The 16,414-nt window shown below is 38.9% G+C and overlaps 1 protein-coding gene across 3 annotated transcripts in view; it reads left to right on the top strand.

Moving 5' to 3' along the window:
• LOC114141800 (RNA-binding motif, single-stranded-interacting protein 3) overlaps window positions 1-16,414 on the top strand; it is a 132,913-nt gene that overhangs the window by 111,604 nt on the left and 4,895 nt on the right. Inside the window, exons 9-13 of one of the 3 annotated variants that reach the window (XM_028012628.1) lie at window positions 3,567-3,642; window positions 5,180-5,230; window positions 14,472-14,588; window positions 15,013-15,099; window positions 15,471-15,595. In XM_028012628.1, the coding sequence (XP_027868429.1) occupies window positions 3,567-3,642; window positions 5,180-5,230; window positions 14,472-14,588; window positions 15,013-15,099; window positions 15,471-15,595 (456 nt within the window). Of the gene's footprint in view, window positions 1-3,545; window positions 3,643-5,179; window positions 5,231-14,471; window positions 14,589-15,012; window positions 15,100-15,470; window positions 15,600-16,414 lie in introns of those variants that run through there. The other 2 variants (XM_028012626.1, XM_028012627.1) reach the window with 2 other exon arrangements.

The following is a 16,414-nucleotide window of genomic DNA, read 5'->3' as shown; positions in this document are numbered from 1 at the left end:
TTTTGGTCCATGCATACATAAAACCATGCTCATGCACAAGCATCTGTGGACTTCAGGCTGTTTAAGTCCTTGCCGACCTCTCTTCCGAGGTCATCCAAGCCTCTTCCGGCAAAGCGCTAAACGACTGTGAAATGCTAATGTAGCTAATTAGAGAGGCAAAAAGAAGGGAGGGAAGGGGTTTGAATAAAAATGGAGGGATGAACAGGGTCACGAGGAAGGCAAAGGCAAAATTAAAGTCAGCCCAAGGAGAGAGAGGAAGAGTATGAATCAATTACAGTTTCCCCAGCCACTCTGAACTCAGGAGCAGTTGATTGTTGAAACTGAAAACCAGATTTGTATTACTGGAAATTGTGTCATTTTTGCCTCTAATTGGAGGTTTTGGTTTCATTTCCCACTGGGTGAAAATCCTGGGGATTAACTGAGAACCCACTGGCTAGGGAAAACCTTAGAATCCCCCAGAATGAGCTGGGGGGTGTTGTTGAGGAGAGAAATCCCAGAGTTTGCCTGCAGTTCTTGTGACCCCCCTTGACCTCTGCAAAGTGGAAAACAATGAATTAATGAATGAATGCGCAGACTCCCCTGTCATCTAAACCCCGAATCTCTCCAGGACTTTGCAAACTCTCACTATTTTATTTGCTTAAGGTTACTGGTATCATAAGTAAATCACAAAATCTATCACTTGTCATGGAAAACTCCTGACTTTGCATTTAGATTGCACCAGAGATTACATACACTGTGGTATTGCTGTTCTGCTCACCATTACATGTTAAGTGCGTTGTTTAAATGGCTGTGCTGGAGTCGCCATTGACAGTTTGCTGCTCAGAGCTAATAGCTTCTATCAATAACCTTGGATTTGTCCTCTGCCCACAACTTCCTACTCTCAATACCCATCAGTCTAATGAAAAATACAATAAATACAATCACAGAGCTATATTGAATAACCCTGCTGCTGTCCCTATTTGTATTCATCAATGACAGTAATACAGTATCTGTGAAACAAGTCATATATTAATTGTAATCTAAAAGATTAATTCATGCCAGTACTTTTTTCAGTAAAGGACCTTGTTTTCGCGTCATCAATACTTCTTCAAACATGTTTCAGTTTCAATTCCAGTTTGGTTCAATCTACATTTAGTCAGACATTTTCAATTTAGACTCAAAATCTTTAAGTCTGGAAGTGTTTGGCAACCGACATAATTGCTGCGATAATTGATGTACTTTACGTTCTCAAGTTTACTCAAAAACTTTTCAACTAAATATAAAATTGAAGATTAGCTTTTGGAGGCCTCCAACTTTAAAAGAAGGTTTCAGCAGATATACCTCCTTCAGGTGAAGAACCATTTCAATGACTGACATACAAATGGGAAAGTTAATCTAAGTCAACTTTAGTTTTTCAGTGGGAATCATTTGCAGACTGTGGCTTTCTGAAGTCCTGAGCACACAGAACTACTGTTTTAATTTAATATGACTATTTGCCAGACTTTCAATGCAGCTGTTTTCTTTTGTTGTTTATCAGTACTTTGGAGTTGTGCAAGTGAAAAGCACCTCAGCCTTGTTGAGATCAGTTGACTGACTCCTATCTTGGTCTTCTATTGGAAAATCAATAAACGTTATTGACACAGTGCTGCTGGAAGCAATCCATGCCTGTGCCCTTAGACTACTTTCATGTGTTTTTAAGCATGATGTCTTATCCTTTGAATCTTTGCCCAACAATACGAGCGTAGAGATTTTTCTAGTTTACTGACAGGAGTTGATTAGCATTGTCAGAGTCTCATTTCTGGGTTACTTTTCTTATGTTTCGTACATTAAAAGGGATCAATGTGATCTTTGTGGTGAGCTTTCTGATTGTGCCTTTGTGACATCTGTGATGCGGTGTAGATTTTAATAACGATTAATTCCTTTCTTTTTTTTCATTTACTAAGTTTGAACTTATCCAAAAGTTGAGGTTTTGAATTCCTAAGCTACAGCAATGCAGTCAAATGAGATGCCCTGCATGTATTTAGAAAATGGTTGTTTGAGTCATGAAACACTTGTGACTCCTCTTGGAGTGAGGGTTAAGACTTGAGATTTGGACATTCTCCTCAAAGGCTTGAAATGTGATGTGGACTTGATTTGACCTTTGAAAAAAGAAAAAGAAATTGGCAGAAGTCCGTAAAAAATAAACAGGGCCAGGAGGAAGGTCTTAGCACCGGCAAATAAAGCTTGTGTATGTGCTGCTCACATCCTGCCTCTTGATCTCAGCTCCACTACAGCTGGTTCACCACAACCGGCTGTGAATACTTTGGCTATTATGTATGTCCACTGATGACGGCAGTTAATTGGTTTTTTTCTGTAATGCTAAGTTGTTTCTTTACTATTAGCACAACTACAGCACATACATGAGCCTGATTGACTGTGCTAAGACTCTCCTCCTGGCTCTGATTGGTTGTTTCTGACCGGGAGCCCTGCATTTCTCCTGATGCTAGTAGGACCACAGGAAGGAGGGAGAGGAGCTCATTTTTTATATATTTTTTACTTTATTTTATTATTATTATTATTATTTTACACATTCCCTTTGTAATGTTATACAATTTTAAGAAATGTGGAAAAAAACACAAGTGTTATTTAACTGTCAAAACACACCCAAGGCAACCGTGGAAATGATGACGATAAAAAAACATTTGTTTTTAATCGAGTCCCTTCTGTAAATGAAGTTCACATTTTTATCAAGCAAACCATTTCTATGAAATCACAAGTGACTGTGTCAGAGACAGGTAGAGGAGAGTTTCTCCTTTTGTCTCTGGATCTCTTTTGCCTTCCCTTCCATACACCATTATTCAGCCAACAGACACTTTAGGATCGATCGGGCACAGCAACATGGCCTGGCGGATGAAACATGTCCTCTCTAGGTACACAATGATAAATAAAGCACTGTGAGCCACAGCATTGTACTGCTGCAGGGTTATGGGGGTGAAATAAAAAAACAGGCAAAAAGAAATAGAACAGATTCAGAAGGGCAGATAGAGGTATAGGTCGAAGAGTAAACAGAGCATAAAAAGCTGATGCTACATATACAGCTCATCTACCATTTGTGTAGGTGGAGGCATAAAGGGCAATATTGAAATATCTCACCCACTCACACATTAAGGGGGTAATTCATTATCATGCATGGCAATAGAACAGACTCCTTTGTAGAATGATGTGCACTCAAATGCAGTGTCAAGTTTCATTCTCAGATGGCTTTGATGGTTTGACTCAGAATGAAGCTGCAATATTTATTGTTTCCAGGACATCTTTGATGATGTCTGATTCGTTTTGTCAGTGCTGAGCTAACATCCGCCTGGCAGTTCAAAACAAAGAGGCGCTCATTTTCACCTTTGTACGAAGCTACACACGGTTTGTAAATCAAGAGCCAGTTGTGCAGAAAAGCCTTTTAACTCATTTTTTAAAATTATTTTTGCATTCATTGTTTGGAATACTTCTGATTTAGGTTTACTCCACATTGAGTTTGTTTGATGCTGTACTGTAGATGATGAAAATGACTGTTTGTCTTGTATGCTTCATAGATTCTACTCTTCACCCTATAGCCTTTCCACCAATCGGATGATTGCACAGACATCAATCACACCCTTCATTGCTGCCTCTCCTGTCTCCACATATCAGGTGGGTTGCCCGTCCTGTAGTTGAATGTCCATGGTATATTTGCCTGAGACTTTGTATGTGTGCAAGACTTTTGTTTGTAAAACATTTTCTAAATCATGCATCTTTTCTTACATTTCATTATTATGTAATATGTTGTGTTTGTCTATTACAGAAAATCCCAATTAAAAATATACAAATATATGTGAGAAAATATGTCAAAGTTCACGGAGCAAAGATACTTTTCCATTTTATCTTTTCAAATAAAAATGGAAAGCTAATATTTTTTTAGGTAGGGAGGGTGTTCTGCCAACACCTGGCTTATCGTGTGATTTTGATGTTGACGATGTGAATGGCTTAATATATATCATATATGGGTATTTCTGCCAAAATATATATAATGGTGTGAAATAATATAAAAAACAAGACAATCTACAGAATGTACGGGTGAACTTTGTCTACTCCTATCCAGAATCCATATGAGAACATGTTGCAAGCTAAAAATAACGAACCATGTGTGTGGTGTTAATGTACGCATGCACACGCAAACATAACTCCCCACATTATCTGAGGTATAGTCCTTATGCTTACAGGGAATAAGGCCTTTTGAGGCATCCAGTGACATTTTTCGTTTTACCCTGTCCATATAGCTCTGATCCTAAAGTTCTGTTCTACTTCCCCATCCCATCCAAGTTATATCAAAGCCGCCTGATAATCTAAGCTGTGGTTCTTTAAAAACCTGAGCAGGCTCTTGATCGACAGCTTGTCAAACACAGATTTCAACACAGACACCTCGCCTACCACACAGCTGTAGGAAAACAAATGAAAAACACAAATGCAAAGGCACATGTTCAGCAGAGCTAAATTCAAAGTCACATCCCGCTTCCTGCAGAAAACACAGGAGGAAACCTGCCTACGTTACGCAGCCTTATCTCCTCACAGACACACACTTACACATACCGCAGATAAACCAACATGCATTATATTGCAATCTGTGAACTGTACAGTATCTTACATGTGGCATAGTAGCCTTCAGGGACTGCAGAAAACAGAACAAGATGAAAGTAGCGATATGTGACCAAGAGAGCTTTGATGATGTAACCCACACTGTGAAGCAGTAACTGGTGGATAGTTTTGCTCTCTGTGGTCTTTGTAACTTGTCATAATTACAGCTTAACTTAAAGTACAGCAAACCCTCAGCTTCCGCCGTCATGTTCTGCCACAGGGACTGATGATTAAATCTTCTTTTATTCTTTTGTTGTCTCATTTTGACTCTCTTCCTTTCATTTTGAATGCCGGTTGTTTTTCTTTCTGCTTTCCTGTCATGGATACAAAACATTTTTACCAAACTCTTCTCTTTTGTCTTGTCTCTTGGTCGACTTTTTGCTTTATCTTGCCTCTCATCGCCACCTCCCTCCTAATTAATCACTTTAATTTTTTTCATGTCCTCTCTTGCCCTACTCCCCATCTTTTCTCTTTTTTCTGTCCTTTATCTGATATAACTGGTGTCTATTCTGGCTTTCTCTACTCTCGGCTTTTCCCTTTTCTTGACTCTATGTAGGTCCAGAGTACATCATGGATGCCACATCAACAGTATGTTATGCAACCTACAGTAAGTCTTCAAAGCCTACTTTTTCTTTTGATTTTTCATCATGTGTTATAATGTCTCGGTGGAGTCATTTTCTGCATTCATTAGTCCCTTGCACTGATTCGTTTTATGTCTGTCCTTCACTCCGTAAGCATGTCTCATTATCGGGCCTTTATATTACTGCCAGGATTTAAAATATAGCCACATTTCTCTTTTAAAGTTAATTCTAATAACACTTTCACATACTCTTTCAAAAAATAGATTTCACTCATAGACCATCTCCAAAAATTCAGAAATTAAAATAAAACTAATTGAAGTAAATTATTGTGGAGGAATAAACCAAGGGATGCTAGTAAGATTTCAATAACTTTACTACATGTCAGCTAACTCGTATTAAGGCAGAAAGATGAATCTTAATAAACTAGAATATTAAAAGTTTATTTCTGTGATTCAATTCAAATATGTCAAAAAATGTCAGCATTTCGAGTGATTTTATTTTTCATTTAACCCGTCCACATTCTTAGCGTGATACTTAGTAGTGCGGCATATGTCACAGTTGGACAATGGGAAAGTGTCAATTCCCGAAATAATGGAAAATAAACCTCATAAACCTCATAAAAGCGCATGCACTTTACCCCTCTGGGACCACACAGGGGCAAAATCCTCATGCGGGGTAAACTGCAACCCCTCTTAGCATTGCAAGAGGGTTAAAAAAACAATTCTTAATAGAGATATTTTTTCTATGGCTTCCACAGTTATGGGGAAGAGTGCCAATTTGACTGTTGTCCAGCAAACAAGTGACAAATGGTCATTGCTATGAAAACCAACTGTTCACAAACATATGTAAACTTGAATAAGAGGAAAAATGAGTGGTAGAATAAAGGATGCAGCTGGGATAACCTGCAAGGTGCAAAACCCATTCATGACTTTGGGGGCATTCTACAAGGTGTGCACTGCGTCTGGAGTCAGCACTTCAAGAGCCACCACCGATGTGAGCTAGAGCACAGCTGTCCCTGTTTTAATCCACCTTTGAACTAGAGAGAACAACGTGAAGAAGGTCTGAACTGTTCCTGTAATGGCAGTACATTAATGTGCCAACGTCTTGTTACAGAAAGAAGAGGCAAACTGAGCCTCAACTTGCGTGAGGGCACAGCAGTCTACCAGGAAAATGTTGACCCGTTTCATGTTTTGCTCTGCTGAGAAACTTTATGGAGATGCACAGTTTATTTCTAGTATGACCTGGCACCTGTCCTGCCAAAAGTAGCAACAACCATGGCATCATTGGGGTCGATTTTCCAGCAAACTGGTCTGATGTAAACCTTATAAAGTATCTATTGGGTATTGTCAAGAATAAGATGAGCAACATCAGACCCAACAATACAGGAGAGCCAAAAGCCACTGTTAAAGCAACTTGGGTTTCCTGACCTCTTCAGCAGTGCTGCAGGCTGTCTGGTCGCATTAACGTAGTAATTCATGCAAAAGGAACTCAGGCCAAGAATAAATGTATATACTGCACAGTGCATGGACATACTTCCTAGCAGATGATGTTTCTCTTTTAATTCTGTTTAATTGGTTGTATGTAATATTACAATTTTCTGAGAAGCTGAATTTGTTTTCTTTATGTTTGCTGATACCCTATGTTTCACACATTGAATTGAATTGCTACAGTAATAATACTTATTGCTGGTGTTTAGATTTATTGACACACACCTTTACATTTCACTCTTGTTCTGCTGATTCAGTGTCTGAGCCGCCTCCTTAGAACATCAGCTTGGAAAGCTCAGCAGAGCTATCTGTAAAATCAATGATAAAACATTGCTCCCTGCTGGATTGAAATAGAACTGCAAATACAGAATTGCACTAATGCTGAACATTTTGTATCTATGGACATTTTTGAATAAAAAAATGGGACAGATACTACTTTGCCAGAAAAACAAAACAAAGCAAAGCTAAGCTGTTGGAAAAACACACCCACACATGGTATAGATTCTCACAAACACTCATATTTTGACTCTGAGAGTGGGTGTACAGTCAATAAACTCTGTGGGAGAACTACCAGTTCCTCTTTCATTCTGATGCTAATCATTTACACAATCTTGATATATATATATATATATATATATATATATATATATATTTATTTATTTTTCCTTTTGGCTATTCAGGGACTGTAATCAATTATATCCGATTGAGTCCAAAAGGCTTCTCACTTAGCCCAACACAAAGTCTGAGCCAAAGCCCGTCCTGCATTATATTTTCTCTCCTGAGGTAAAAATATAAAACCTGTGCCCTTGTTGATTCATGAGGCAGAGTACAGTATTTAATTAGAAGAAGGAACAGTGTTGTCCTGCTTGTACTGATCTCGCAAGCCGATTGCTGTTCAGAGCATCAGGGCCAGTGGATTACAAAATCATTGGCCGAATAGATAGATTAAATAGATTCATGTTGGAGGCTTCGGAAACCAGAAAGTGGGAGTCAGGACTTTAAGGAATTAAAACATTCAGTCAGGTTTTGGTAAATGTTACTATTATTGTTATTTTTTAAAATCCTGCAGTTTTAAGCATGCCCTGTTGCATTGCAGTGTCAGGACAGATTTAATCTACAAAAATGTGAGAAAAGGATTTTTTTTTTTCTTTTGACTTAAATTGTCAGTCACTTTGAAATTTCTCAAAACCACACAAGTGTAAAACCTGGAACTTCCCCTAACTCTACTGCGCCCTCCTGAATCTGGATATCATGTGTTTCATTCTGTCACTGTTTTGTTTCTGCTGAGTATGCAACATTTCTGCCACATAAACTATTTAGGTCGAAGATTTGTTAATGCATATTTAGTGATGGTGATTGATTCAGATTATAAACTCAAGATCTACAATTAGATCTTGTTCCTTACCTTGGCCTTGTCTCTGAGCTCCGAACATCTTGTTCTTGTAGATACTCCAGGTAGGTTTCAGGAATGGAATATGACAGAACTCGACGCTGATGGTTTCCTGGAAGCTTCCTGGAAGGATTTGATTCTTCTCAAATCCTACGCTAGCGCCTTTTTTTCACAACATGTTTCTTGCGGACTATTTACAATATAAAATTTTATGGTTCTGTGATCACCTCCTCAATATCTTAGCAGCTTCCAGAGTGCTGCATCCCTCTCAGAGACATTTGGTCACTTTTGACAGTCAGTTAAATCTCTTCATTTTTTGATCCATTTTGCACTTTCAAATAAATGTCCCATCTAATAATTTGGCAGACTGCTTGATATGACAGCTTAAGACTTGGAAGAAGTAAGACAGAGATAACAGGGAGGAAAGGCTGAGGGCTTGTTGAAATAGAAAATAAATAGCGAAAGCGGAGCTTTGACAGTGTGAGGAAAAGGGAGAGAGAGAAGGAAGGGATTACAAGGGATAAATCAGAACAAAGAAAGGAAAACTTCTGCAGAAGCATGTCTGGGCTGTGTGCTTTTTGCTCCCAAACCCCGTCTGTGCATACGCAAAATCCCAACGCGAATACATGGGGGAAGGCTAGTCATTGTATTTCCTGGATCCAGAGCTCGACAATTTAAAGCTGCAATGGAGAGAGAGAAACGGGGAAAGACACAGCAGTTTGAATGGTAGCACAGGGTTTTTCTCTGCTGCGCCACGGTTAATAACTGCTAACTTTGATAAATGATGCACGCCACTTGACACATTTAGGCTGACACATTTATGCAGGCTTCTCATTCTCAGTCCATTACATACTCGGAGTTCTTGCACTCTCATTGCACAAATCTGCCAAATGTGCTGAAATGGACTTGGGCAAAAACCTAGCGACTGACTAAATTAATGACGCATGAACAGGTTAGGATTAACGAGAAGTAAACAGAGTTGTATCCTCTTTTTTGACAGCTTGAGAAGAAAAGTACACACACGCATACACACACACAAACCTGCTCACATCCAGGATTCGGGGGCTTTATGTTCATTCTTTCTGAGATTAAGTGAGAAGCACAAACATTAAACACACCAAAACACACTTCAAGCAGCTCTTTAAAGGCTGTGTTTCCAAGTACTGGATGAATGCTCGGATTACTTTAACTGCCTGTCTTTACAACTTATTCATCTTAAGGTAAGAAGATGTCCTTCTGCATAATTACTTACAAATCTTCATACAGGAAATTAATGCATTGCCTTAAACGTCCATAGAGTGAAAAAAAAATGCTGCTTATTTGAGAGGCCTGAAATTAGACATCTGAGGAATTAGAATTTCAGATTTCACTAAGTTAAAATACCAAAATTAGTCATTTGGATGCATGGGAACTTTAATGCCCAGAGTTTATATTCCGTCATTACTGAGTAATGAGCGTATGTCAAGAATATGACACAGGATGTCGAGATTTTAAAAGAACCCAGAAAGAAACTCTTCCACATTGCAAGAGCATGATTACTGGCACACCTAGTAAGTATGTGTAAAAAGTCTTATTTCAATTTCTTATTCCTCTAACATAATATTATATAGAGTGAAAAAAATGGAACACTAAGAAATAAATCAATAAATTCAAAAGTTGCGCAATTATTGGTACCTCTAGTAGACCCTCTAAAATAAATGTAACTGGAGCATTTTTATTTGACATGTAAGTGATTCTTTTTTAGAACTTGTAATTAGTAATCCATGACTTTTAGACAAGGATATTGGGCTGGATGAGGACCATAAAATCTCCAGAGCTTACCTTAGGGGAATTGCTACATGCATTGGCATCTCGGGATCACCAGGGTTCTGTTATACACAACAACCCTTGTACAATATCTAAATACCAAAATTGCATATATATACAGTACAGACCAAAAGTTTGGACACACCTTTTAATTCAATGAGTTTCCTTTATTTTTATGACTATTGACATTGTAGATTCACACTGAAGGCATCAAAACTATGAATAACACATGTGGAAATATGCACTAAACAAAAAAGTGTAAAACAACTAAAAATACCCCTTATAATCTAGTTTCTTCAAAGTAGCAACCTTTTGCTGTGATTACTGCTTTGCACACACTCTGCATTTTCTTGATGAGCTTCAAGAGGTAGTCGCCTGAAATGGTTTTCACTTCATAGGTGTGCCCTGTCAGGTTAATAAGTGGGATTTCTTGCCTTATAAATAGTCATGAAAATAAAGAAAACCCATTGAATTAGAAGGTGTGTCCAAACTTTTGGTCTGTACTGTATATATATACAGAGTTGCTAAATATTCCATGGATTTTAAGTAGAACTGTGTGCTTTGGTTAGATGAGAATATGTACAAAAGCACCTTCTCTTCACTGTTGCATACCTCTGGGCCTTTTTAGCATGCCATCACAAACTTTCTCAAGTGCCAGCACATGCTAACTGGCGGACTCCAAACAGTAAACTAAACATGGCTCAGTAAAGAGTCTGACATTGTACCATTCATGAGAGAAGACTAACTGCTGTACTATTAGAAAAAGGGAATGTATAAATTTCAACAGGTGAAGCAGTGATGGCCTTCAGTTTTGTCCAAAACAACTATTAGTTAACATGGATTTTTTTCCTGCATTGAATTATTGTTCTCAGATTACAACAGTGGTCTCAAGCTGCAGTCCTCAAGGGCCATTGATGTTCCTTGTCCTACACACCTGAATTTAAATAGCGAAACTCTCTCTCCAGCATGCAGTCAAGCTGATGAGCTTTTGGAGCCAGGTGTGCTGAAGCAGAGAAACATCCAAAGGTTTTAGGCCACTGGCCATTGAGGACTGGAGTTGGAGATCACCGGATTAAAGGCTGGATTTTTCAGTGCTATAACATTTTTTTTTCCATATCTACCAGAAGGGCCAATGCATTTGGCTGTGCCTGTACAAAACTTCTTAAACTTTTTTTTTAATACTGTCATCCTGCTTGTGTCCACCATGCCTGCAGGTGCATGTGGAAACTACCTCCAAGCAGTTTCTGTTCTGCAGATTATCATTGCTTCTGTGTGTATAAACAGAGACATCAAGGGTGTGTTTTCAATGTAAAAAAGAACGTTTTAGGAACAATGAAACCACCTGGACATAAAAGCACACTAGCTAAGGAGGGAACATGCTTACACAGAAAAGGGGCCTGACAAAACAGCAGCAGCTTTTTTTTTTTTCTCCATCCTGGGATGCTACTATTCCAAATACCATGTCTTTGAAGAAGCTTTATAGTGCCTGCAGCACACAGGGCTTAAAACATTTGAAATAGGTAAGCCTTCAACTTGTCAGCATAAGTTCTTTAAATGAATGCAGACAAAGAAAAAGAAGAAAACATGAGAAAGGAACAGAAACGAGTGAAGCCGATCCAAGGTGAAAGGGGATTTACTTCCCTGTCTGTTGTCCTTAGGGAGAAGAATCATGTCTGTCGGCCTCGCTTGTCCATTTATTACCCCAGCAGCAATGCCTGACGCATGAAAGCTTTAACATGTACACATGCTCTACAATGTATAATTAGACTCATCACATTCCAGCCAGTGCTTTGTGTCCACGTTGAGACACATGCAGAGATAGTCCGTTTAACTCGTGTACAGCTATAAATCAAAGCGGGCAGTTACTCATTATGGCTCTCCTTCTTCTTTGTACGGCTCCCTCTCCCTCTGTGGGAACCTGCTGTGAGACTGAATGCAGAGGAAGAAAAAGTCATTATGACAGCAATCAGTTTATTGAGGTGGATAAAAACCACAGTTGTTAGCCTGGATTGTGTTTAGTAAATCTGACTGACAGAGGAAACGCTTTCTTTTTTTTTTTTAACTTTTATTCTTCTTCTTTCTTCCAGGAAATCTGTTGATGCATCTGTTAGCATTCCTTTGTGTCCCATAGAGACATGGTGATTAGATTGTGATTCTGGGTACCTATAACTATACGGCTGTAGTCCTCAAACAGATTGCCTTGTAAATACAGCAGCTACATCGACGTACTAAGCACCACTGTTCACAGCTCTGGTAATCTTTATATGTAATGTTCATGAGGGTAAGCTGTTTTTCACCTGACAGACTGTATATAGGTTGAAAACAGTCGAACCAGCTTGTGTCTCCAGTTTTAGGTGCATCTTTTTGTTTAGCAGTGCTTTTAAGCCTCTATAGAGCAGCTCGTTTGTGTCAAATGGCTTGGGCCTAAAATGCCAAACTTCTTCAACCCTGCCTCAACATGCAACCATGGAGGCGCTGACAGCTCGACTCCCCGGAACAACGCCGGCACATATCCGCTGATGGCGTCTGTTCCCACGGGGAGTGTTGTTTAACAGTTGTGTTTACATCTGCTGTTATGTTGTCAGGCATGCCAGCACACACACTGTAAGAAGTCTCGTATTAAGTCTTTTTGCAGAGCAGCACAGGCTGTAGCCGCACCGTACTGGAGAAACACAGCTTAGAGCATCAAGGTGTTAGACGGCATCAAAGCCCTTCACATTCAGGAGATTTACTGTAAAAGCCTCTCTCCTCCTTTCAGCAAGCAGGTGCTGTCAAGCCTGCCGAGCGAGCCAGCTGACTTGTTTTATTTCCGTGTACAAATTCGAAACATTTGTAGTCATCAAGTTTAACACGACCTGGGAGTCCGAACATCTTTTCCTGGCTGTATTTAGACAATTACAACCAGCTCTTATCCCAGCAGTCAAAGTTTGGCTTTCACACACTCAGTAAAGAACGAGCTGAACGAAGAAAGACGAAAACAGCCGTGTTTTTTGAAAGTAGGAGATAAAAAAAAACCTCATGTAGATAAGAGAACTTGTAAATTCCACACAGAATAACTTTAATTGATTTTCAGACTTCATTATATTTCATGCTGTTGCCCATCATTCCACCATGTAGCCCTTTTGCACTCTTTTGTATTGGCCTGAATTGCTCTATCTGAATGCAGAACACTGATGTAAGGCACATGAGTTTTAAAAAAGAAAATTTCAAAGGCTATTGATACAGATAATAGTAACACGGGACAAAAAAAAATCTGTGGCCTTTGCTGGGCTTCTCATGAACAGGGAGGAAGTTTTCTTGAAGCGACTCCAGGCAGTTTAGGTGCATGCTAACCATTATCTCTTTGTTCGAGAGTGTCTGTTTCTGTTTTACAGAATATTTCATATTTGTTTCTTTTTGGGAATCTGATCTGGCTCACTTATAAAGTGCAGAGTGACTGAGTAGTAACCCTGGAGCTAAACAGATGGTGCTATTGTCTGCAAAACAATGAATTGTGAAGCAAAAGAGAAACTGTAACGAAGGGCGGGGGCCACCCTTAAACACAAGAGAGAAGGTGAAGTTGCCCCTCTGTCTAGCATAGTTAATTTGCTCCAACCCTGTCAGTTCTAGGACCTCAATTTGTGTGTTTTAGTTGTTTAGACAGCCACTGCTTTTGTTTTTCAGTGTTGGAAATATGAATAAAATACTTAGAATTAGCTTCAAGTCATCCACCCATTTTCTATACATGCTTGCAAGGAGATTGCAAGGAGGACCTGCTGACTATCTCAATGGTCAGTGGGTGAAAAGCACGGTACACCCAGGACAGTTCACCAGTCCATAACAGGACACCACAGAGACACACAGGACAGACAACTATTCACACACACTAAAAACCTAAGGACAATGTAGAATAACCATTTAACCATGTCTTGTTTTTGTACTGTGAGGGAAAGCCAGAGTACGCAGAAACAACATGCACAATCCACGTAGACTGGAATTCAAACCCAGGACCTTCTTACTGCAAGACAACAGCTTTAAGGACACGTCTCATCTGATCAAAGAATCATAAATTCATCCATTGGTTGTCCACACCACAAATCTGGCCTTTGGTCAGGAAGGACAAGAAGTAAACTTTGTTGAATGAGTAGAATAATTAGTTATGTTTTATTCAAAGGGTCAGAACAAAGATGTTGAGGATAAGACCTTGAACCTTGTTTAGTCTTGATGTTGGGTTAAATCACTGATGCATATTCTGAAATGACAGATATGATTGATATCATTCTCTTGTACCAATATCATCAAGAATAAAATTTCAGCAAGAATCATTTTTAGATTCCTCTCTACACTAAGCAGAGATTTCACTTTTATGTTACAGTCGTTAAATTTAAAATCATTTAACGTTACAATCCTCTTGTAATGTCTGTGTCTTTTCATCCCTATATTTATATATTGTTGTTTTTGTACTGTGAAATTAAGCCTATAGACATGGATAATTGAAGTACGTACAATTTGACTCCACTGTATTTTTTTTGTCATTGTTTCGCAACTAAAATCCACAATATTGAGAAAAGCCCTGAATGTGCTTGCTCTGTTCATCTTCACCAGGGTGCTGTGATCACCCCAGCAACGGCCATAGAGCCCAGCTTGTCTCTTCACCCATCCAGTGTCATGGCTCCTCTCACCCAGCAGATGAACCATCTCTCTCTGGGCCCCACAGGCACCGTGAGTCTCTCTTCCAACATATTTCTCTGAACACACCATCCACACAAGAACCCACGGTGGAGGCAGCGTCATGCCACTGAGGCAGTGAAGTCGGTCAGATTTGATTGGGAGAGGATGAAGCTAATCACAGAGTCAGCTGGTGTGGAAAGTTTACTTTGCAACATGACAGTTACTCTAAAACAAACGGGCAGACTTACATTAGAGTCTTGTCACACAGTCAAGCATACTTTCAAATGACACCCTTTCTTTTATTTTTGGAAGCTTTTGCAACCCTGCAGCTAAATAAAACTGAAGGTTTGTATTTTTCACATTTGGCTGCTAGCAATTAAAAGCCAACTACAAAATCCAAAGATAGATTGTAACATGTTTGCACCAGGCTGTACGTATTGGTTCACATGTGTCACCCCACCTTGTGTCTCTGCAGTACATCTCTGCTGCAGCGGCTGCTCCTATGCAAGGAACCTACATTCCCCAGTACACTGCAGTGCCTGCCTCTGCTATTACAGTGGATGTAAGATGTTTGTTAACCCTACTGTGCAGAAAGATTTAGATGGTCTTATGATTGATCGTACTATTGTGAAGTCATAGATGATAATTTTGAAACAGTATTTTTTACAATTTCAGATGTGTGGAATTTTGAATTCATTTAGAGTTGCTAATTTTAATAGGGGAAGAAAATACACTGTGCATTCACTTTGTCACAAATTACTTGTTAAAGTTAGAATCAGCCTTTACTTTTCATGAAGTGAGCAAGTTATAAGTTGAATATGTGGTTAACTTATTTATCCAAAGCTGAAAAATTGGGCAGGAGGGAAATGCTTATGTCACTCTCACTGCAGCAATTTACTTTGACCTCCTTTCTTCCACTCTGTGTCCAATCAGGGTGTGGTGACAGACCCATCTCCACAGACAACTGCCCCCTCCTCACAGGATGCCAGCGGGCAGCAGCCTTTATCAGTGGAGAATTCAGCAGACCATGCCACAGCCTACTCCTACCAGCAGACAAAGTGAGTTTACAAAAAAAAAATCTTCACTAATATTTTCTCATCTAAATACAATGACTGGTTCTAAAAGTGCCAAATTGTTTGGACAAATAAGCTCTGAATCTGACTTGTAGTAACAGATAAAAAGATAAACATTTATTAGCTAATTATATCTTTAGATAATTGTCCAATGTTTTTGATATGTGGGCCTAAATCTCTGCTAATCAATAAACTAAGCATGTAATGCTCTAATAAAGGTTAATAAAGCAACTTGCTAATCTATTAAGCACAACTGGACCATCCAATCCTTCTTCTGCTTTAAATTCTCTTTGCTAATGAAAACCAACTCTGCAGATCATTTTTATGCGACAGAAGTGTAGTAGCCCCTTGATAACGCCATGAGTCTTTCTTCTGACCATCAGGTAAACTGTAGCTTTCACTAATTGCAAGCAATTTTAATGGTGATTGACTATCTAATGTATAATTTCTGTGTAGACTCACTTTGGCATAAAAACTTTTTTTTTAGACAGGTCATTTGTATATTTTGGTCCAACCGCTTCAGAGGTTGTTTGTTTTTTATATGTAGATATTCTTGCACCTAGTACACACTTCACTTTCTTGAGAGTTTCTGAATTGACAGGGGAGAGAAAGTGAACTCTGGGGAATAAAAATGTTTACAACAAATTAGATGCAAATGCTCTAAGATACCTATAAAGCTTAGGCTCAATATTTTAGAAAACAACAAATTTAATGTATTAAATTGAATGTTTTTTACTACTTCCGTTCACTGAAAAACAATCGGTGTGGAAACAGATTGTTTTGTGAGCATAATTACAAAGCTAA

Source organism: Xiphophorus couchianus, chromosome 3, assembly GCF_001444195.1.
Source record: "Xiphophorus couchianus chromosome 3, X_couchianus-1.0, whole genome shotgun sequence".
In the NCBI taxonomy this organism is placed as follows: Eukaryota; Metazoa; Chordata; class Actinopteri; order Cyprinodontiformes; family Poeciliidae; genus Xiphophorus; species Xiphophorus couchianus.
Note: the sequence above shows the minus strand (reverse complement) of the source record. Positions and strands in the feature narration are given on the sequence as shown.